The 24325-nt window shown below is 40.7% G+C and overlaps 1 protein-coding gene across 6 annotated transcripts in view; it reads right to left on the reverse strand.

The window, feature by feature from the left end:
• The window catches only part of PATJ (PATJ crumbs cell polarity complex component), a 158313-nt gene that overhangs the window by 60493 nt on the left and 73495 nt on the right, over positions 1 to 24325 (reverse strand). For all 6 annotated transcript variants that reach the window (XM_054072365.1, XM_054072367.1, XM_054072364.1 and 3 more), the window contains exon 28: positions 5400 to 5596. In XM_054072365.1, the coding sequence (XP_053928340.1) occupies positions 5400 to 5596 (197 nt within the window). The remainder of the gene's footprint in view (positions 1 to 5399; positions 5597 to 24325) is intronic.

Genomic DNA, 24325 nt, shown 5'->3' on the forward strand with positions numbered 1-24325 from the left:
ACAGACTATGAACTCCGTTAAGACAGAAAATCTCGTGCCCCGTGTCGCAGTTCGGCTTTGCCATTGGCTTGGCAAGCAGCTGACCCCTGCAGTTCCCCATCTAGAGAGCGTGGAAAGAGACTGGATGACAAAACTGCAGACTGTCTCTGCCCTTGTGAACAAACGTTTTTTTGATTACAGCTTTACCCTATTTACAGCTTTAAGAATCACCACCCAACGCTAACCCTAAGGGGCAGCCTTTGTACAAAGTACATGAAGAAAGTATTTGTAACCTCCTACAAAAAGACCAGAAGGACACTATCCCTCAACATTACCTTCAGTAAATGAATCTGAAAACAATAACAGAAACTATGACTATTGTGTTTAAATAGCAATTTGAAAAAATACCACCACTGGAGTTAATTATTCAAGATGACCCTTCTCATGTGAAAACCCCACTATCCCTCTATGTTTAAGTGACTGTCCCTTTTGAGGGATAGTGCCACTTGCCTAATCTAAAGCAATTGTCCTGAAACAGGAAAAGCTAACATAATATCACAAGTGAACTGAGAATAAAACACCAGCCCCCATATTCTAGATCAGAAGTGGCATTGTGAATTTGGCTGGGTAGTTCATTTACCTGCGCAAAATACTGATGTATATATTATATTATATTGTTGTAGCATAACAGGTTTATCTAAGACTCTTGAAGTGAAATCACAATAAAAATTTATTTTGAGATACAACAGAAATGGCATTAAAAAAAAAAAAAGAAAAAAACATAACTGCCTCTCATGCAGCTGTCCAGAAGGGACAACAGGTAAGCCTGTACTCTGATTCTTGATTATGAAGACTAGCTTTCACTCTTTCAAGCAGTGCTGGGTCCTCCTAGAGCAAAATAACCAAACAAGCAGTTTCCTTCCACCTCCTGCCCCATTTTCAGCAAGATAAGCAGGGACAGGTAGGTGGCAGAAAATCCCAACATCTGTATTTTAGCGTAAGATGGCTCTGTACAGCTTGATTTATTCATAGAATGCAGTTGACTCACTTATGGAGAGATAATAATAATAATAATAATAATAATAATAATAATGTGGATTATCCAGTGCGAACAAACTTACTAAAAGGACAGATCCATGCAGAGTTCACGAGCAGCAGGGCTTAACAGCATAGCTACAGCACCATGTGAACATGCTGTGGGCCATGCTGGGCACAATCAGCCACAGGACTAAGTCCAAACTAATAAGATATGAAGCAGTGCAGACACCTGCACCAGAACAGCAAGAGTGCAAGGCAAGAGCGCCACAGATGGTTTCTTTGCGTGTAAACAGAACAGAAAAGCATAACTTGTATCATGTAAAAAATAGATTCTTGTGCAGAGAGAGCAAATTCTAACCCAAGTAATTTTCCTCTATGTATGAAAGTAGGATGAAAGGACCTTCTCCCTCAAAAAGCTGTCTTCTCCAGCTATTTACCCAACCAAAATATATCACAAAAGATGTACTTAAAAAAATAATGAATACATACAATTTTTTTATGTCACCCGCATTTCATTCAATGTACAGGCTGGACTGACTTAAAAAACAAGCCAGGATCATTCCCCCCACAGACTACTGCTGTTTGGAGAAACTAAAAGTGAGATGATATTTCATTAATTCAGTGACAAAAGATATTATGAATAATGAGCTAAGGCAGTCTAAGCTGGGAGGAAGTGTGGATCTGCTGGAGGGTAGGGAGGCTCTGCAGAGGGATCTGAACAGGCTGGACCGCTGGGCTGAGACCAATGGCATGAGGTTTAACAAGACCAAATGCCGGGTCCTGCCCTTGGGGCACAACAACCCTATGCAGTGCTACAGACTGGGGGAAGAGTGGCTTGAGAGCTGCACGGAAGAGAAGGACCTGGGGGTGCTGGTTGACAGCCGACTGAACATGAGCCAGCAGTGTGCCCAGGTGGCCAAGAAGGCCAATGGAATCTTGGCTTGTATCAGAAATGGGGTCACCAGCAGGTCTAGGGAGGTGATTCTCCCTCTGTACTCGGCACTGGTGAGACCACACCTCGAATACTGTGTTCAGTTCTGGACTCCTCACCACAAGAAGGATGTTGAGGCTCTGGAGCGTGTCCAGAGAAGAGCAACGAAGCTGGTGAAGGGGCTGGAGAACAAGTCTTACGAGGAGCGGCTGAGAGAGCTGGGGTTGTTTAGCCTGGAGAAAAGGAGGCTGAGGGGAGACCTTATTACTCTCTACAACTACCTGAAAGGAGGTTGTGGAGAGGAGGGAGCTAGCCTCTTCTCCCAAGTGACAGGGGACAGGACAAGAGGGAATGGCCTGAAGCTCCGCCAGGGGAGGTTCAGGTTGGATATCAGAAAAAAATTCTTCACAGAAAGAGTCATTGGGCACTGTTAGAGGCTGCCCAGGGAGGTGGTCGAGTCGCCTTCCCTGGAGGTGTTTAAGGAAAAGGTGGATGAAGTGCTTAGGGACATGGTTTAGGGAGTGTTAGGAATGGTTGGACTTGATGATCCAGTGGGTCCTTTCCAACCTGGTGATTCTGTGATTCTGTCTGGCAGCATCCAGCATCCTTCAATTGAATCCAAAGAAAATCCAGTTCAAAAGAAAAATGAAGAGGTAATGTCTATCTATAGCTATCTATATACGTCCATCCCACTAACCTTACCCCTCTGTCAACAACCACAGGGAATAACTTGGACACACTGCTACAGCACTAACCAACAGGATTCACTAGGGCATCTCAACGCAGTGCAGAAATGCCACAGGCTTCCTGAGATGTTAATCCCTTCTCTTGTTGATACGCTCTACTATTCAAAACTGATGTGTAATCAAAGATGCAGGTGCAAATGTATTTCAAATATGCAGTAAGATGAGGGCGGTCTATTTGCTGATGGACAGGTGAGAATACTGGGGAAAACGATCTCAAATGCTTATGAAGCAGTTGCAAAGTCCAATAGCTTTTTTTCCTTACAGAATACAGAATATTTGACCAGTGGCAATGGCCAGCAGCTCAGTCAGCATGTAGAGTAGCTTAATACCTACATACGCTATCCAAAGGAAGAGAAGTGAAGTTGCTTCATGCAACTTCCTTCAGAATGAAGGAAGGATACTATGGGAGAGATGTAAAATGCTTCTGCAATCGACAACCATACTCAGAGTCTTTTATGTCTTTAACAGAAAAAAACCCAAACAATTTTCATTTCCTCACTTCTGAACACTCGAGTTTGCCTTCAATGCTCTTTTAAAGTATTTTGTAAATATATCGTAAAAGGCGCTGCAAGCAAAACCAGTTGACCACCTTGATTTCTGCATCAGTGGCATGGAAGTAGTGTGAAATCATACTGAAGATATAAGCCACCTGGACACAGTCCTGGGCAATTGCTTTGAAGTGGCCCTGCCCGAGGAAGACAGGTTGGATCAGATGACCTCCAGAGGCCCCTTCCAGGCCCAACCATTTCATGATGCTCCTACCTTGCTGACCCATATACTTGTAGGTACAAGGATTCCTAATGGTTACTGAAATTTATTGAACCTAATGGTTATTGAAAAAAACCTGCCAGAGTAAATGCCCATTAGTTCCACTTCAATGCTATTCACATAACACTGAAATGCTTTTAAAAGACAAAAAAACAGAGCTGTGAATAATTGACCACTGGTGTGAACACAAGATGTCTGTACATGACTAACGCACAACCCATTCCTTTGTAATACAGGATGTTTTGACACTGAATACATACTCACTGGGGACCAGAATGAGATCACCACATCCTTTCATATAAGTAATTGCATTTCTACCCACTGGTGAAACACCTTTAACTTGATTGCAAAGGTAAACAACAGAGGTCTTTACCAAAGTCTTTGAACTTCGGTTTATTTGAAGTTTGGCATTTTTGAGATGGTGAACTTTTCTTTCACTAGAGAAAAAAACCATTTTATCTCTAACTTGATGGGGAGAGAAATGAGGGCAACAACATTACTTTGAAAAATGCTACTTATAACATGGCTCCTACATGCAAATCCCAAGACTTGAGATATATGTGATGAACCACAGATGGTGCATCTTTTAAGTACTGCTAGCTGTACCCAACATTAGATCAAACAACCACTGCAAGGCATAACTCATGAGATATAAAACAACTTCAATGGATCCTTCTTTGTGGGGAAGTATCGACACAAAAGGTTCTACCTTTCCTCTACCAGGAACTACCTGGTCTATGATTTGCACAGAGGAAAACAGTGTCATAAGTCCTTACAACTCAAAATTCAACAATTCTATTTTTTTTACTACTAGAATTCAGTGCCAGGGACAGAAAGAAAAGATAGAGTTGAAGCAGAAGGTAATTTTCCTACCCTATTCCAGGATGGTATAGACCTTCAAACAATCCATCACACTTAAAAAGAAAATAATAAACTTCAGATGGTGGTATTATTATAGCAAAACATGTCTGTCTTGTACTATGTGTATTGAAAACCTGTAATTACACAACTGTTCAACAATGACAAATGCTTAGACAATTCTGAGTACTCCCAAGGTATTCCCAGGCAGTCAAACTGCTCTTTCTCAAATCAAGAAACATGACAAAATAGGTGGTTCTCTGAAGGCACAGAGACAGTTGCTGCAAGATCAAAAAAGCACCACCAATGGAGAGCAGTAGGTCAACATATACCTACTCTGCTGTGAAAGCTTCCCTCTAAAGGAAAGATCCCCAGGAATGGATGATTTTTTAAAACCACTGAAGCAATCATGGTGTGGGGAACCACTGCAGGTATCGCAGCAAAGTGTCATTCTGTAACAGCCAAAAATAAGATAAAGCATAGGAAATATGCTTTTTCAATCTGAAGGTGAAACAAGGAGACAGAAGAAAAAGTGAAGACAAAATACTCTACTTGCTAATGAGCTCTCTTGCCTTGTGCGTGACCTTGTGCCAGACACTACTAAAGAAAAGAAGTATTTTAAGTTACAACAGATCAAAACAGATTACAGCATGAAATTTTATTTTCAGGATGGGGGATATCCCTGTCATCTGTAAAAACACAGATGGTAACTTTGAGGGGGTTTTGTTTTTTTAATGTAAGGTGTGAATTCCCCTGTGAAACCACATATGCACTACAAGGATAGTTTTACTATCCCCTTCCTGCCTTTCAACAGTCCCTCCCTAAGCATATCTTGTGAACATGCTGAGAGCACAGACTTCACGGACAAGACATTAGTTTTCACAGGCCAATGATTTTTGTTTCACTGAAAACACATTTACCTGCCAAAGGCCAAGTTCTCAGTTGGCATAAATCAGTGCAGCTCCTTGCCTCAGCCACGTCATTCCATTTGTGGGCTTTATTTAAGATTCAGATGATAGCTTCACATATGCCTCTCCCTCTCCCCATATGAACCCTACTTAGTTAAAGGGAACACTTACCTCTAGAAGTTCATCACCAATATGCATCCTTCCATCTCGTCCCGCAGGTCCATCTGGATTGATACCAACTACAAAGATGCTCATACGAGAGCGGTCCTTGTTGCCAGCAAGACTCAGTCCAAGCCCATTTTTGTCCTTCTCAAGCTCAATAATGTGCAACTCTCCTGGTAGATCTGCATATCTTTGCCTGATTTTCTCTAGAAAGATCAAAACATAACATGAGTTCTAGCACAGAATAACTTACATGCAGATCTTCAAGAACACAAATAAGCTAGAAATTGATAGCTTCACAGCATTTACTCTTTGGTAACAGAAGTCTTCCCAGCACAGACTCTAAAATACCATTTGCTGTGCCTGTATCGCTTATACAGCAAAATGCAGCACCAGCTGCAAATACCATTCACGTTAAAACTGTGCTATTCTAATTATTTGTACAACAAGGTGGTACTAAAACAAAAATTTTGTGAAAGAAGGATAAACAAGGGAATTCCAGAGGCACCTCAAATCTTACCTTACAAAACCTACCAATTTCAAGAAACTCTATAAAATTAGAGCTGGTTAATTAACCACTGTGGGAGACTGAAATGCTTACATTGCAAACCTACTGCAAACTCACATGTCAAGATAGAATTTTTAACTTTTGCTTCTTTCTGGTCACTCAGGAATATGCTTACCATGCTCTGCTTAACATCATGTGCTACTGTGTGGATGATTAATCAAAGCAGATGTCAGTGACAATGTATATGATTGATTACATTTTTAAATGCAGCCTCACTTAATATTAAGGTAGTTATTCGTCTTTCATCTACATTCTGACCATTTCTGTCACAGAGCGCAATATACTTACAAAGTTATTTGGAGCACATTGCATGTCTGTGGACGCTGACAGTTTAATCTGAATGTCTTTTCACCACTGGCATACAAACATCTGTAACTATTGCTTGCAGGGGTCAATCACAGCAACAGTGATTATTTTCCTGTCTGACCAATCTTTTGCAGATTTTAAAGCCAGCTTCATAACACCACCTGCATCCAGTGCTTCAGCTGGGCCACACATTAAAAAAATCAAGTCAAAGTATTTTGCTGTGGCTGGCTGTCACCTTTAGTACAGAGCCCAAGGTGAAAGGAGCTGCATTATGCATTAAAAGGAGAAATAAGAGAGATTATATGTTCCACCATATCCTTGAGTCAGCAGCAGTAGCTGGATCAATATTAGCTGTTACCATTCTACTGGAGAAGCATATTTTAATAGTATAATTTAACTACTGTAGTGAATGTTCCCATGACAACGAGGAAGAGGGGAAAGAGCTGGGGAAGGTGACAGGAAAGCAACTAAAAGAGAATAAAAACTGCTGAGAAGAAAGACGATGAAGTAGAGGTGTTCCTTCCACCGTCCCTGTGCAGGATGCCACAGCGATGTAGCCAAACTTAGGTCCATGCTGGTGGCTCTCCTCTCTCGGGGTCCTTCCTGAGCAATTGTCCCAGCCGCCCATTGTGCTTCAGCAGAAACCACTGGAATAAGGGGAGCAGTCTCCTGTCTCCAACCCTACATGCTTCCAAGAGCACTACCTACACTCAGAGCAACATGGACAAGAACCAGCTCTCTTAGCACTGTATTTACAGGCTGGCATTTTCCTGCCACACTCAAAACCGCCAGTGGCCCAGACACTGAGCCTAAAATCCTGGAGGCATATATTAAGTGTGAGTCGCTACCCCTGGAAAGCCGTGAAGACCTAAGGAGGTCTGCACAAAATCAGAATATCATAAAAAATTAGAAACCTCACTTGTTACTATCAATTATATGCCAAACATTTGTGTAACTGCATTAAATGGTAATCCACAGAGCTGCACAGTTCTTTAAAATATTTCTTAACTAATGAGGTCAAAATGTAATTAGAGGTGTGATTTGCTACTTGAACTTGGAAAGTGTTTTTCTTCTGTTTAGTATGCAGGACATCTCCTGCTGAAAAAAAAAGGAAGGAAGGAAGGAAAGGTCTTGAAAACGGTGCTCCTGAAAGTAGAGCAGATGCAAGCCCAGACACAGCTACACTGTTCTGTTCGCACCACCGAGGTTTAACATTCTTTTCCTATTAAGTGAAGTCCAGACCAAAATAGCATTAAGACATTTTCTGCCTGCCACAACTGAACAAACAATTCATTACAGTGCAGTAACTAGTTGTAGGGTATCACGGCCGTAAGAGTATCAAGAAAAGGGATTTCTTAGTGACTGCACTTGTGCAGATAAAGCAAGGAATCAGTGCTCTGGAGGGATGCTGCTGACTAATAATCGCTCTGCCACAGTTCCTTCCATTGCTGTTCTACATGGACAAGACATCTCACTTTCTTTTTCTAGGAGCATACCACACGTCTAAAGCATGTTTTTAGCAACGCGGACTCAGATGCACAGAAAAGAGCTGAAGGAGCAAGGAGAAAACACACACTTAAACAGTGTACAGTTGAAGCTGTACATCATCAGAGACTGCTTCAAAACTCATTTCTTGCTTGTCAGTAAAAGCTGAAATTCCCCAACACAAGCCTAGTGCAGAAGCAGCTCTGTGACACTGCACACTGACACCGCTTCAGTCTCTCCCTGCAGACAAGCACCTTCTGAGACTACCAGTTATCTGTAACTCTGTAAACTCTGCAGTGTTTCCTTCTGCTGAAGCAGCCCCAAATGAGTTCTGTCACATGGGAAAAGTGTTAGCTGTTCAGAAGTATGTGTAGATTCCTGTTCCACGCTGGGCTGGAATCACAAGCGATTTATAGGGTGATTGCCTGGGATGAGACAGAGCCTCACTGAAGTTTCTGGTCTGCCTGCATTGGGCCAGGACTAGAAAGCTGGTGAGCTGATGCCCAGTTCAGCACTCCAGCCGTACCAGTGACCACCCACTGCGGGGACAATTCTTTGGGTGAAGAAAAATTCATCTGGGCAAAAAAAGAGAGACTAACTCTAGTGGTCACCAAATTGCTTTACCTGTTATAAGTATTTTTTAACAGCGTTTTACCTGCAGTATTGGATTTTTGTTTGAAAAAAACCCCATACTTAGAACATAAGGAAACTTGTGTGGACTAAGTCTTTCATTAAGTTATCACATCCATTTACAAAGCAACTACTTGAAAAGGTCAATATGACTGGAGCGGTAAAATACTGGGATGCTACAGAGGAATCAATGAAGATGCTGGAGGCTGTTTCCAGCCTGGCTGGGGACCATTACTGGGTGCTGCCAGAGAGGATGCAAGTGTGTATGTACATGTTCATGCACACAGGGGCAAGGAAAGATACCCCTGTTTTAAAATCTAAGCCTCCCCAAACAAAAGAAGGTTCTGGCTCTCGCAAGCCCCACCTCCTGCAATTAAACACTTCCAAGGGCAGTCCTCTCCAGCAGTGTAAATGATAACACGCTATTCCCAGTGGTGTCCTTGCGTTACTCATCCAATCTGCATACAAATATCCTTTGGGCATCCAGCTGACTTCCTATAACATTGCAATCGTATTCTCAGTTTACCTCTTAATAAGAATCTCATAAGATTATTTTAAACAAGTATTTACTGCTTAAACAAACGTGCATCCAAGGCATCTTCTTTTTAATTCCTTTTTCAGCTGTTTTTTCTCCCCTCCAGCTGGTATCACTTTTCAGTTCTCTGCCTAGCATTGGGGAGCCAGTTAGCATCTGCTTTTGCAAAGAATTCCATTATCTGCCTTCATTACCAGATACTTTACACAAGGCAATTGTAATTCTGTTGTTGCTGCATTACACATGGGACAAGTTGTTTCTTGTTTTGGCCCTACATGGAATTGTTTCCACATTCGGTGGCAATATGCCTATCACAACTTCTGCAAACGTATCTCGCCAACAATATTTAACTAGCTAAGGTTGCATCCTGTTTCTTTTTAAAATACTATACAGCTTAATGTGAACTAAAAGCACAAGTACAGGCTTTAGTGATCACTCCTGCAATAGTATTTCCCAGTTATATTAGCAGACAATCACATTTCAAAGAGAAATCCTGGAAATGGAAGACAACTGCTTTCAGACAATATACTATTATGCTGTCGCATACGTTTCTTTGCTTCAGTCGCTATCCCTATTATATTAAACAGAAAGATAAAAGAAATAAACAGAGACAATATGGTCAGGATATTGGAGTTTGCATTATCTAGTATTGCAACAAATATACAATTCATCTGCACAGAAAAAACAGACACCACTTCTCAGAAGGCAAATGCTCTTTAAATTACAAAGCACTTGCAAAGAGCTGAGGAGCCTGTTTGCCAAACCTACTGAAATCTCCAGTTAAATGAGCTGAAAGGGAAAAGGTGAATCTTTTGAAAATGGTGTCTCTGCATGATGCAAATTATAGTCCGTCTAAAAGGTAAAAAGAGGAAAGAAAAAGCTCTGGATGACTCAGCTAGGTGATTGTTTCAGTACCACAATATTAAAACTGTCCAGGTGAAATAAATTGAAAAGAAAGGAGGAAAAACACCACAAAAAAGGCATGATATTTGTATACAGAAGGTGATACTGAGGATTTTACATCCCTCTTGTGTTCCCTTAGATAACTGTTAGCAACATATGCTGGGTTTTGGAGACTTTACAACAGTCTCATTTATCAGCTTCTGTTCATTTTAATAGTTTTAGCTACCATTTTTATCACGTAGCACATAACATGGTTACAGCCCTAGCCTTTTCTGAGATTACTGTGCTCAGACAGCAGTGCTGCAGCATCACAACCACTGTTTTTCATTTAGTAACGATAGATATCAGAATGCAGCCAGCATCCACTACAGAGAGCCAACCTTGCATATCAAACAACTAATTCCCTTCTTGATTTCACTATAAACATTAAAAAAAAATGTAGAAAGTCCCTTGAAAGCTAACCCTAGAGCTGCAAGGGCAGCACATCTAATTTACTGATTACAATTTACAAGAACCTAAATAAGCATATTGAAGGGACCATAATTGAACAAATGGGGTTTAGAATTCTCCCACTACTAATAATATAATAAGCTTATTGTTTTAATCTTCTCACTAGCCCTCTATTCAGCTCCAAGGAGGCAGACAGTTCTTCAAACCTTATCTCAAATGAGATGCACTTGTCTGTTTTCATAAGCTTTAAACTGAAAAACATAGAGATGAGTATTTCTGTAATGCTTTCTTAAATTCCATAAAATTATTTTTATTCTCCTTTCATTGAGCAGCATGCATGAGAAAAATAGGGCGGTTGTATTCAAAATGGGAAAATCTAAATGGAAGAGCCAGAGATTGTGTTATGACCAGTCCTCATTGCTCAGGCGGAGCGGGGAGATGACAGTCTGCTGGGACTCACACCTTTGTAAATGCTGTTCTCTCCAAACCTGTGGGCAGAAAGCACCCCTGCAGTGGCAGCAATGGGTTCCCTGTCTGATCCAGACACTCAGCATCCCCCTACAATCTCCCTTTGACAGCCACACCATCCCTTTGGCAACACTTTGCTTCATATATGCCATTTGGAAGTCCTTTACCAACACTGAAGTGATGATTTTCAGGAAAAAAACCCCAGCATGTATACTTATCTTTGGCACATTTCAGTTAATGTTCCCATCCCAAGACCAAGTCTGTCATATACAACAAAGGAAAAAAAAGAGCCGCTCCATGGCCGTTCTTCACCCAAATACTCTGAGGCAACACATTATAACATTACTTTTAAGTATATGATGGAGGGAGCACGCACAAGGTGCTGCACAGACAAAGCCTTCTCTAGATATAGAGCTAAAGCATGGCTTTCATGCTCTTACAAATACAACTCACTCAAGTAAGCATGCATTAAACTCTCATGAGTCAATATTCCCACCCTAACTTGAAGATTGTCTCTTTAGCATGTGAAGTATCTGGGCTATTATTTGAAATCTCCAAGATTCTTCTCTTTCAGCTGCTCCCTTCAGCTCAGGCTCCCAATACATTTTGCTCCTCTCTTGCCACTCAAACGCTTGCAGCAGCTTCTCAGCTCACACAAGAAAACTTTCCTTCTACAGTGCTTTCCTTAAATCACACTTGTTCCTCACAGCACCCTTGTTACAATGGAAGGTAAAAATTTCTGCTAGTGTTTTTTTAACTAATCCAGGAAGAAGACTATAATGAGAGCCTCCACAATCCACTTCAAGTACCATTTCATTTTGTTCCTGTGAGCAGGTGACATTTAGAAACAGTTATCATTAATTTTTTCCTCCTACAAGCAAGAAATCGTCACACCTGAGACAGAAGAGAGAAAAGTGACATTTAGCCACGGCTGAAAAACAAGGTAACTGCAGTCTGTAACATCAGGGAGCATCTCCAACACTTGCACCATCTCACTCAACATTTTGAACAAATAGAGTTCTTGCCAATCATTCTTCCCTTATTTCAGACCCAAAGCTTCATTCTAAAGCTGCAGTTTTGTTACACATTTGAGTTCTCCGAGGAAGGGATATTGTTTATTTTTCTTTTTTAATTAGATGACAAGGACTTGATGAGTCTATTCATACCTATATTTATCTGAGATCTTTAAAAATTTTGAAAGGAGATCTACTGAAAGTGTGGTAAGCGGAGGTTCTTGATGCTCTGCTTGTAATTGCTGATTATAGTAAGGGACTCTGCCCTTTCCTGCACACAATGCTTTTTCTCATTTGCCTTTCAAATAATGCATTAACCCTCATCCAATCACTTGGGTTTCCTCAGAAGCAATCTCCTCTGGGAGCTGTGATCTTGCAATCAGTCACTCTGGTGGAGCACTGACCAACACTGAATTCAGAGTGCCCGCACCTGCAGATGATCCTGCAACCTTACAGGCTGTCGAGGAAAGGACTGGCAAAAGCTGTCCATGTTTTTCTTGCCCTCTGCCCCAGGACTGATAAGCAAGTTTTTTCCTCTAGAAAGGAGAGACACAAAATGGGCTAGGTATCGGAGCCACTAGTTGTTTAAATACAGACAAATTGCAAAAAAAAAGACATTCTTCTGATAAAATCTTCTATGAGGATACAAAGAGTTATGTGTAAAAACATATCACATCATGTTTGATGTCTCAGCCCACAAAAGGCACAACTGAAGTAATTTTGAACTAATTACATCCTTAAAATACGGGGTAGCCTCAAAAGGCAGCTGCTGCAGACTCCATTTTTAGGCTGGTGAAAAAAATAACTGAGAAAATAAAAATAAACACAAAATTACTCCACTGTACATTATTACAGTATATTATATTGTACCGTGCAGTTTAAATCATCTAAGGCCAAAATACTGCAGTCTTCAGAGTTCCCAGTCCACTTGGTGGTGATGGCACTGAGCAGCCAGAGATAAGGCTCAGTTATCACAGCCACCAGTCTCATGCACGCTGCAGCTCCCGAGAGGAAAGCAGCCTTGCTCCTGCTCTGCTGAGGCTTGCCTAACATAGTTCTCTGGGAAGCCAGGTTATGTTAACAGTATAAGAACATCAGAAAATACTGATTTCCATCTGCAAAGTCACAAGAAAATTTGAATGAGCTCTAAACGCACACTGCTTGCGCTTCTGCTGCACCTCGGCCATCCCCTGGCATCAATGTGCACACCAAGTGTCAGTGGCCTGTGAGGCTGCACCATGTGCATGCACAAAAGCAGATCCCCAGATACTGTGACAGACTATGCTTTAATGACCCATTTGACAAGGCAGCTTTGGAAAAATCTCACAATTAGGATTTTTTTTTTTCTATGCTACTCTTTCTGGTAGGAGCAGGTTTTCTGGTTTGCTCCTGCTCACGTTACTCTGCTAGGATCTATAATCCATTCCATAAATTTCTATTTGAAAGCTGTTTGTTCATTGGATGGAAGAGACAGTATGTATGAGACCGAAAAAAGAATACTGGGGAACTCTAATCCACCGTCTTTCTGCTTGGTCTCAACATGAGCAAATGAATATTGTGAACATTTAAATTCTTCTTCCCTTGACAGTAACACACTGTAACTTGCCTTGACAGTGTTTCATCTCTAAATAATGATGTTCCCACAAAGCAATTGGCACAGTCATTATCTTGGAATCTTTCTGCACAAAGTCTAATTAAAGAGAACAGCATCAAACTATTGTCAAAAAATGAAAGTCTGTCACCTAACAAGGGCTTTTATGGGCCCAAGCATCAACTTCCCCAGTGATAAGTAACTGTAAGAGGCAACACAGAGGATATCTTCCAGAAGCCAAGGTGACAAGATACTTCTCACATAGTGATTTGTCCTTAATTTAAGAATCTGTGATGAGAGTATGAGCCTTCTCCATCTAGGGAAAATGAAATGAAAAAAACATATAGACTTTTGCACTTAATAAAAACTTTTTGACAGGCAAACACAACCTGTGCTGATGAGCTAAAACATCTGAAGAAAACTCAAAGTAAGGTCTCCAGAATAATTGCCACCATTTGTGCAAAGTAGACAAAAAAGCCAGAAAGCTTCAAAAAAAACCCAAATCAGTTGCACAAAAACTAAAAAAAGATGGTTGTGAAAGAGCAGGTGAAGAGGAGATGATATTGTGCAGCTGGGATAAGAGATGGTGGAGAGGAGATGGCGGAGAGGAGACAGCAGGAAGAGTGTCCGAACCCAACGTGATCACACACTTTGCCATAGCAGCACAGCCTTGCAACGCAACAAAGCCACATAAAATCAGTGTAACTTGGCAAAGATTAATTTTTTTTTTTATTAAAAAAAGCCACCACAGTAGCTAAAGTTTGTTTGTGCAACAATTTTAAAATATGCTGTGACAGCAATACGAAAAGATTAAAGTTGGATAAGACATCTGGGACTGCAAAGCCCAGGAAAATACCTACAGAGCTACGCTCAAAAATACAGTGCAAGACTTAATGGAGAGAAGAACCAAGGAAGATAGATCATGATTAGCTACTTTAGTTATGATTTAATTCAATAGTGAACATAAGGATAAATTTTAATCCTGTTTAACATTTTTAGTTTTTAGTTATTTTGCTAAAGATTGACTGTAACTAGTTAGTCACTACAACAACACATTTATCTGTGTCAAAAGATTGTACTGTGTGTTCATTCTGTAGGCCAACTAAGGGTATAAAATACTATATAAGTATTTAACAAAATAAAAAATTAACTATACATCTGTTGAAATGCTCAGGATTTACCACATATGTCAGATATCGTGAACAATATTTATTCTATACTATATATTTTCCTAACAACATATACTGTTAGTACTTGAACAGAAATTAGAAAGCAATTAAAATATAAGCAACAGCTTTGTAATAAAAATATTGCACACAAATATGCCAATTTTGATTAACAGAAGAAAAATGTTTTTATTTAAATGTTTTAATTTCAAACTGGAACATTAAACAAAAGCATTGCTATTCTCATAATCGATAATAAAGGTTCTACAGTGATCAAAAAAAATTTTAACTGGTCTAATTTCCACTTTGTCAAAGTTTTGCTTTTGTCTGTCCTGGGGCCTTCATGAACACCTAGTTAACGATAAATGCTGCGTAGTGACCTCAGAGGAGGTTCTGCCATCACACCATGGCCACAAACACTCGCATAATTTTCCAGCTGACAACTCTCAACTTCACACTCCTAGTTTTCATTCACAGACCAGAAAAGAAAAATATCGTATTCCAGCTCCTAACAAGTTGTTCAAGTTTGATAAGCTATTTCTATTCCCACTCAACTAGTTGAATAAGCTGTAGAGAGAATAGGTCTTTTGTTTCAAGCAGCTGAAGAAAAAGTCAAAAGCTGGGGTTTTACTACATTCAGTTCTGGGTCCAGATTTCTCTCAATTCTCTGGATGCACACATACTTGTCCTGAGTAGTTTTTTTCATTTAAATTATGCTAACAGGTTAGAGTATGCTCAGATCTCTATGTAGATTGTCATGTAAAACCTAGAATGCATGTTAATTTAAATCAAACATTTCCTGCTTTTAAGTGAGACTCCAATTTAAATAAAAAAACTTTTTAATATTTAAAAATATGCGTATCCAGCTTTTAGGGGACATAATGTGACAGCAAGCGCTCAAGTGTAGACAGACCAAGCAGACCTGACTATCCCTACCAGCACTGTTCGTTGATCTTTATGCTCTCGTTTTTCCAGGATTTAGGCAGCTATTCAGAATCAGTATTTGTTAGGTTCACACGTAGTTAGTTGTTTATCAAACTCAAACACTCACATGGTATCTGATGACTTCTAAGATCCTCTGCAGAGGACACTGAAACCACGCTCTGTAATTCCCCAGGGCTGCCAACAGGTCTGTCAGCTACTTGAAGACCATCCCTGCACTGCCTTTAGTGTGCTACATATTCACCTCATCACTGCACATTTTTGCATAGGGAGCCAAGAAACAAATATTAGCTAAGAACAGGGTCAGCCCATCTCATACATCCCCACATTGTGCAAGGCTCCTACAGGGCCAAGAAATTCCAAAAGCGTAAGCCTGGGTTGGTTCAAGGTCCTGGATTTAGAGTTATCAAATTGCACATGAGTAATTTTCAAGCTTTTTACAACATTAAGCAATGCTCAGAGGCTTTGTTTGCTTAAGCATAAACCTGAGTTTCCCAGCACTGTGACTCTCCTTTGATTGCTGAGGTAAAATGAAAAAGGAAAATGAAAAATGATTGCAACACCCGTCAGTGCTGGAGACTACCAATTTCCATGCCTTAGAACAAAACTACACACCTATAACTTTAAAGCCTCTTCTATTAATAAAAAGCCAATACGAATTATTCTACTACACCTTTCCATATCTCCAGCTGTGTATATTCCATTTATGATGTCTAATGTAATAATCACAGTGTCACACATGAAATAGGTACACGGGTGAATGGTATAGCCACCACCGAGTAACTGTTGGCTTAAGGACCAAAAGAGAACTGCAGCTCAGAAGACAAGTGACCTACTCCCACATCTCTGAAAGAGGTTTCTGATACACAACTAGGCTCTCCCGTGATTAAGAGACTACTATTGGCAATCTCTGGCAACATAAACCCACAGGATCTCAGCCACCGAGCTACAAGACCATCTTTAACACGGCCCCACATTCCCCTCCCAGAAGCAAACTGCAGCTCCCCTTCATGTGCTTTGGTTTCTTGTCAGCCTGGTCCAGCTGGCAGTGTTGTGCAGAGCAGTATTTGCACAGCCTAAACCTTCTCATGACTTGCTTAGCCTGTACAATTAATTGCTGAGGTGGCACCTTAGCTCAAGATGTATCTCAAACTGAAGACCTTTTCCAGTCTTATGGAAGAGAGGAATAAAGCAAGAGGACCACAGTACTGTGCTTTAATTTTAGAGCATTAGTTTAGCCCATGAGAAGCCCCATGTGAATGGAGTTTAAGCAGAATGTCCTCCTGTCCTCCGCCTCCCTTCTGTGTTCAAGCCAGCTCTTGTGCTTCTCAGAATCCTCTGTGAGCCTGTGCAGGTCACCAACCTCTTCTTTAATGGTGGAGCAGTTTTCTGCTGAGTGAGTTAAATGGGCTGAGGAAGAGAAGAGCAACAAGCACCCAAGTACCATAAATAACCGGGGAAGGTGGGAAAGGAGGCAGGCAAATGGTGCTCTGCCTTTTGGCTCGCAGTTAGATGGTCTCATATGGTGGAGCTTCTGCCTGAGAAATAGCAGAACATTAGAGGAAGATGACAAAGTAAACACTTTACTCATATATATGAACATCTAAAATGCTGAAAACTAGAATCATAGAATGGTTTGGCTTGGAAGGGACCCTGAAGATCATCCAGTTGCACCACTCCTGCTATGGGCAGGGACACCTCTCACAGGATCAGGTTGCTGAAAGCCTCATCCAGCCTGGCCTTGAGCATCTCCAAGGATGGGGCATCCATGACTTCTACGGACAACCTGTGCCAGTGCCTCACCACCCTCACAGTAAAAAATTTCTTCCTAATATCTCACCTAAATCTCCAGTCTTTCAGCTTAAAACCATTATGTCTCATCCTATCACTACACTGCATGATAAAGAGCCCCTCCCCAGATTTCCAGTAAGCACCTTTTAAGTACTGGAAGGCTGCTATAACTTCTCCCTGGACCCTCCTCTTCTCTAGGCTAAATAAGCCCAACTTTCTCAGCCGGTCCTCATATGGGAGGTGCTCCGGCCCTCTGATCATCTTTGTGGCCTCCTCTGGACTCGCTCTTATGTTCTTCCTGTGCTGAGAACTCCAGAACTGAACGCACCGCTCCAGGTGGGGTCTCCCGAGAGCAGAGTAGAGGGGCAGAATCCACTTTCTTGACCTGCTGACCACACTTCTTTTGATGTAGCCCAGGATACAGCTGGCTTCCTGGGCTGCAAGAGCACACTGCTGGCTCATGTTGAGCTTCTTATCGACCAGCACCCGCAGCTCCTTCTCTTCAGGTCTGCTCTCAATACATTCTCTGCCCAGCCTGTATTTGTGCTTGGGATTGTCCTGACCCAGGTGCAGGATTATATCATTTGATTAATGCTATTATTCCAAGAGAGAAAGGCACCAATGAAATAAGGAATTAACTCAAATGTCCCTTTAAAGTGAGAAAGCAAGGGTCATTACTTGGAATAATTTTAAATTGTCCTAGGTGATGTAAACTGAAAAGAAGTATGCATTCTGCACTAATAAGAATCCAGATTTTTCTACCACTGAAGTATCAGGCAACCAGCAACTCTTGCAGTTACACAGCCAACTGCCACTCACCTCTTCCATCAGGTAGGGCAGGGGGATCTGGACAGATGAATGGATAACAATTCCTCCCTCCCCACACAAAAATCCCCATTTAAGATCACTGTGAAATCATAAAACAGTAGTACACTCTCCCTAAATAAGCCATACATCTTATTTAATCAGTTGTCTTGAAAGTCTATTCAAGAAGTTAATCAGCTTGATGTTGCACTTATGACATTAGAAAACGTTATAGATTTGATTCCATAACACAATATTTTGTATCAGAAATTCTATTCTGATTGTTCTTAATCTCTCCAAAGGACAGAGTCTGGCATGTTTTCTCTTCCACAGAGAGTAAAACAAAAGAATCAGGGTCAGACACCTTTTCTTATACCATATTTCAAATAAGAGGTGATAAGCAAGGCCTCATTTCTCTGCAGAACAAAAATAAAATCACAAACAAGTGAATAGAGTATCTTAACAGATTTTTTTTTTTTTAGTATCAAAATATGTTATTAGGTAATAAATAGCTTCTCTTTAATATATTTAATGAAATAAAGATATTAATGCATTAAGCTTTAGGCATTTTTTAAATGAACACAATTATAATCAGGAAATCGATGATGTATGTGAACAGAGACTTGCAATATGTCATGCACCCTCTCTTCCTTCTGGCAAAAGAAATCCATCTCCAAGGATTTATCCAAGAGGAAGAGCTAAACGGATAAGCTTCTCTATATTAAATAGACTTACTTTTTCCACTTTGACTGGAGGAGGAAGTCAGCTAAGAGAAAGTTAAAAACAAATGCTTGAGGGAAAGATAAGAGCAGGGTATCGCAGTCTCTACTGTAATTTTTTGGGGTTGATATTCAACAGAATTTTTTTTTTTATCTTGGGGAACTTAGACTCCAAACAGATTATTCAGGTGCATCCAATATTTGATCCTCAGGAATAAATGCTGCCTTTTAGGTAAGCTGGAACTCCTTAGAGCCTGGGATTTTATTTTATTTTTTAAAATTTAAATGGCCATCCAACCCCTAGAAACTGTGACATGGTGCTCCAGAAGGCTCAAGATGCTTTGTGTATCTTATGACAGATGGCTAACCAAGACATCCAACAGATGGTAACCAAGCCAAAAGAGATGCCAGGTCTTCCAATTGGCAGTTCAAGGGTTATGCTCCAGTGTTTATTAATTATATCTTAATATCTTAATATAAATTAAGCTTAGTTCTAATATTGTAAATAATCTTATTCTATTTTCCTATCAGAATAAAGCTTTAGCAATCATACTCTGTGCAATCCAAGCTCCTACCCCAAAACCTTTGAATATGCTGGCCAATTTGAAGCAAATCTGATGGTGGACTAAAGGTCTCAAAAGTACTATAAAAGGTTCGTGAAAATAGGGCAGCCACACAGAGGAGAGAAACCTGATGAATACCCTGACTTGGGGAAAGGCTTCAGTGTGAGATCACACTTTATTAAAGCCTCGAAGAATTCACATGAGAGAAAGCCCTGAGAAATGCTCCTACCACAGGAAAAGCTTAAATGGAAGCTCACACCTTCCTCGACACCCAAGTCAGTCAAACAGGAGACACAAATCTGTAGGAATCCATCTTCATTAGCTGCAGTACTCACAGATGTACTCATTAAACTCCTCACAACTCTGCACTCAAGTCCTGGCTGGAGGCAGCAGAGAGAGCACCCAACCAGTACCTCTGTCCTCCCCAAACATCTCTTCTGTGTCTCTCCGAGCAGAGAACAGAAATCAGCCAAAAAGCAAAAGGGGAAGGTCTGCCAATACGTGGCTATCAAGGGAGGGGGAGGATGGGCTGGAGCAGATGTACCAACTGCAGCTCCGTCCAGAGACGCCAAAAGGGTTAGCCTATTGGTTTGCTCTGATGCCAACAGCCATCCGCTCACACTGCCAGCAGCTGCTGTGGGTCCTGCTTGCTCTGCCCTTCTGAGCCGGTGCTTTCCCTGATGCGTGTCACTGTGCAAGTCCTACTCATTTACAATACCACAATATGCCTCCTGCACACATAAAAGAATAACCACATCATTCTGTCCCCGAAAGGCTTCGCTGAACTCCCCATTTCTCATAAAATCCTTTTAACCTCTTTCTTAGCCCTCACTCATAAGCTGCCTGTGCTCATCCTTGCATACAGCTCTACTTAGTCCCTCGTCAATCACATCCCAGTCTCATCTCATTTTTCCTCTTCCACTCTTCTCCCAGCCCTTCAGTGATACCTCACTACATACCATGCTGTCAGGCAGTTCACTTAATGGCTTTCTTGCCTTGAAAAACAGTATTTCAAGCATCATATCTTCTATACTGCTAACAACTCAATCCTGAAATGAGCTCTTGCTGTAAAATTACTGCATTGCTTATAAAAATACATTAATGATACACAACAAAATGATACTGTGCTTATCCTCAAATAACCTGTCATAGTCCTAAAGGAATAACAAGTTACACGATGGAAGAAAGTCCAGCCAAATCTTATTGGGGTTAAAACAATCTTTTTGCCAAACACTTGAAGGAAATACAGTTTCTGGTTTCAGAACACAGTCTAAATCAAGATTTACAAGTCAGTGCAGAAAAAAGTCCAGATTTTAAGGTCCAAGTTGCAGATGAGCCTGGCATAGGGAGCAGGTGGGTCCATCCCCAAGGGAATCTTGTCCCTCCTCCCTCCCTGGGCATGCAGCCGACCTGCTGCGGCTGACTGGCCGCAATAACTGTGTTATAGAACAGTCATGGCTCAACCAGACTGGACAATTTCAAGACCATTACATACTATAGAGATATAGGATACAGTTTGCTGTTGTTTTCAGGTATAGCGAATGCTGCTGCTTGCTCTTGACTCCCAGAGCAGCTGGAGGGATGGAGATTTAGTAGCGCAATATCTTTAAAAACCATTTGGATGGTCTCTCTCTGTTCTTGGAAGCATATCGTAAAGAACCATAATTTAGCTCCACATACATGTGCACATGCAAACAAATGCTCAGTACCTACATATGCTCTGGCATTTCCCTCCAAATCCTCCCAATTTAGGTATGTGGTTCATCTCTAATTAACAGCACATTTTCTAAGTAAGAGTTTATGTTCAATATCTTTAATATCCCCAGGATCATCACACCATAGAAATGGTGACTTCCCACTTCACCTTACAAAGGACACAGTTAGTATACTACATCAGCTTAATGTTCACAGGTCAAAACCATGCTACTTAAGCTTACAGTCCTGAAATTGCAGATAAAGCACCTAAGTATTTATAAATACAAAATAGCTAGTGTACTTGGGTTTCAGTTAAGGGATACAAAAAACCATCTGAAAACTACCTAAAGTATTTTAAAACAAAAATCCAAACCAACAGTTAAAAGCATTTGGTGTCTACAGAACAGTCACGAAACAGTATGACGAAGTTTAAGTTTACCCCTCCTGGCCTTGGACAACGTACATAATCTACCTGTAGCTCTCTACTCTGGCAGTAGTACACTCATCATCTCAACAGAAATTCCCAAACTTAGCTTGCTCAGTTACAACTCCTGGAATAGCAGTGGCTTCTGGCTCTGTGCTGAACAGTCTGCACACAACAACATGCAGAAGAGTAAGGCCCTCCTCCACACTTAAGCCTTGTCCTTCCCCAGACTAAGATCCCGAAAAAAACCCTTATCTGTCCTATTCTCCTGTTGCATGTTCTAACTCACAAACCCCATTACTCCATTTTGCTCCCACTTCTCCCTTATGTTCTCAAAATGACCCCAGAATATGACGTCAGCATCAATTCTGTTCCTGGATCTTGAATGACAGCTGTGGATCCTGACAACGGCTAGTTCCCGCAGCCCCAGTAGTGGTCAGGGCAAGGAGAGAGCTGGGAGCACACAGCACCAAGATGCCACCAGTAAGTGGTACCTGACATGCCATCTGCCTATTGGGAACACTGTCCATTCACTGAGGTAATCTGGATTAACAGGTGTCTGATGGGAGATGCTCACCCCTCACCTCTGGGGAGCACGAGGAAGGCCCACGCAGAAGGGGTGCAGTGCTGCAGACTCTACCTACACACAGTTCTCTACAGAGGTATGCCAGCACAGCATAGGTTCCTCTGTTTTGGAGGGCTATGCTCCTTAGACCTCCACTCCACCCCTGCCCAGCACATGTGCACACACACGTGCAATTTTTACTTCCACAGCAGAAGTGCGCTGTTTTCTTGATGATCTCCAAATGCTTTAACATTTCCTGTAATAACTTTTCTGTGAAGCAGAGACAGGAAAGTACCAGCCGTGATCTCCTCTAAGCACTGAGGAAGCAAACGGACATGCCCATCATTACACTAACAATAAAAGGCTCATTATCGCTTCTGAGGTAGCAGAAAGAACTACCTGCCCTTTAGTTGCCACAACATCTCTTATCATTTCAATGCAGCAGAAGCATTTTGAATTTGCTGATATCACAGAGATGTTAATCTGATGCAGGTATTGGTCTTTCACATGTACACACATATATATGTATAGAATTCTCCTTCCTGATGTCATTGGCTTGCGAGTAGTTTTTGATATGCATGTGGTCACAACGAGACATAAAGCAAATTTTTAACAGTCCATCACAGTGTATTATAGCCAGCATACCTACAAATAAATATTCTGGATTGCTCTTCAAACACCAGCTATCCTGATAAAGAGCGATTATGCACCTGCTCAAAGCAGAAGTTAAATTGATGACTAGCCCCTAAGCCACTACATTGAATAAGGGAGAATCAAGTCTTAAGGTTGAGGAGTAAAAGAACTTCAACTTTCTCAAACAGTTAAAGAAGTTATTTGGGACAGCTGTCTCAATTACTGTAATACTGTGGAAAACTAGGTAACATCTGTAATGAATAACATTGTCATTTCACATTTTTACTTTCCCTTCTGTTAGAGGCTTACTTCCACTACATATTTGGAGCAGCTACTGTTTAAACCAAGCAGACCATTTTGGAACAGAACTATTACGCAAATAATCTATTCTGTATTCTAATTAAGAGCAATGCTGTGCTAGTCTGGACAGGCATGATGCACAGCAGAGTTTCTTATTATTTTTTTTTTGTCTGTGCAGCGGAGCAACATCATTCATTTATGATGGTAATGACAAAAGTTATCTTCTCATCTAAAAATCAGACATGCAAGAATATAAACACACAACCACCTTTTATGGGCCACTGTTTGTCTTTCATTAATTTACTTAAATATTTACATCGTTTTTACATATTTTGAGTTGCAAATCACTCCAGTGATATTAAGCATTCTTAATGACAGCAATATAAAAATCTACTTGCATTAACCTCTCTTAGCAAGTTTGTACAGTGATACCTCTGTATGCAGATTTATACCACAGACATTATCTTCTATCTGTAAGTTATATGAAATTACTTATCTGTAACACCTGAGCAAGATCAAAGATCCCGAACAACACCACCTGCACCATGCCTTAGACAATGTAATAACCTTAAAACATCAAATCAGTATATTTCATGCCTAGCATTTTAATGCTATTCTCTGGGTACCTGGCTTGTGTTGGAAGAAAAGATAATACCTAAGAACAAATGCAATCTGAGGCAATATTTAAAGATTAGATTATCCTTCATTGCAAATAGCTCATTTGTTTACTATCACATTGCTTTATTCTTATTTTGCCTCCTTATACCATGAAAATGCTGAATATTCAGTTTAGATTCCCCAGCAGCTTTTTATTTTAGTCTAAAAACATTTACCTAACACATTCTTAACAAGCAAAGTGAAGAAAATTCAGCCATCTGTCTCTACATTACAATAACAGTTATGGAAGAGTAGATTATTCTATATCGCAAGAAATTTAATGCTAGGAATTCTTATACTTCAAGCACTGCGTGCTCACGACAGTTTTATATATAAAAATGTTGAACACGAGCATACAACAAAAACAATGATTTATAAGGAAACACAAGACAATACTTTAAAGATATTAAATGCATTCAATATTCCAATCATGCTATATGTCCATGCTTCAAACTGAAAAAAAAAAAATTATCTGTGCTATTATTTTCTTACCTCCAGCACTTCACCAGCTCTAAATTATTACTAAAAATACTTAAAATTACTTGCTAGAAACAAACACAATACAGAGATAGATCTGAATCCTTACCTGGGAAACCCCCTTGTACCATTGCTGTGCCAGCATGTACTTCAAGATATCTGCATTCCTGACAAACATTCAATGCTGTAAGCAGCTCAAATCCTCATCACACACAGACTCAGTGCTTGTCTTTCTTCTGACGACCTTGGG

This window comes from Cuculus canorus, chromosome 8 (genome assembly GCF_017976375.1).
Source record: "Cuculus canorus isolate bCucCan1 chromosome 8, bCucCan1.pri, whole genome shotgun sequence".
Lineage (NCBI taxonomy): Eukaryota > Metazoa > Chordata > Aves > Cuculiformes > Cuculidae > Cuculus > Cuculus canorus.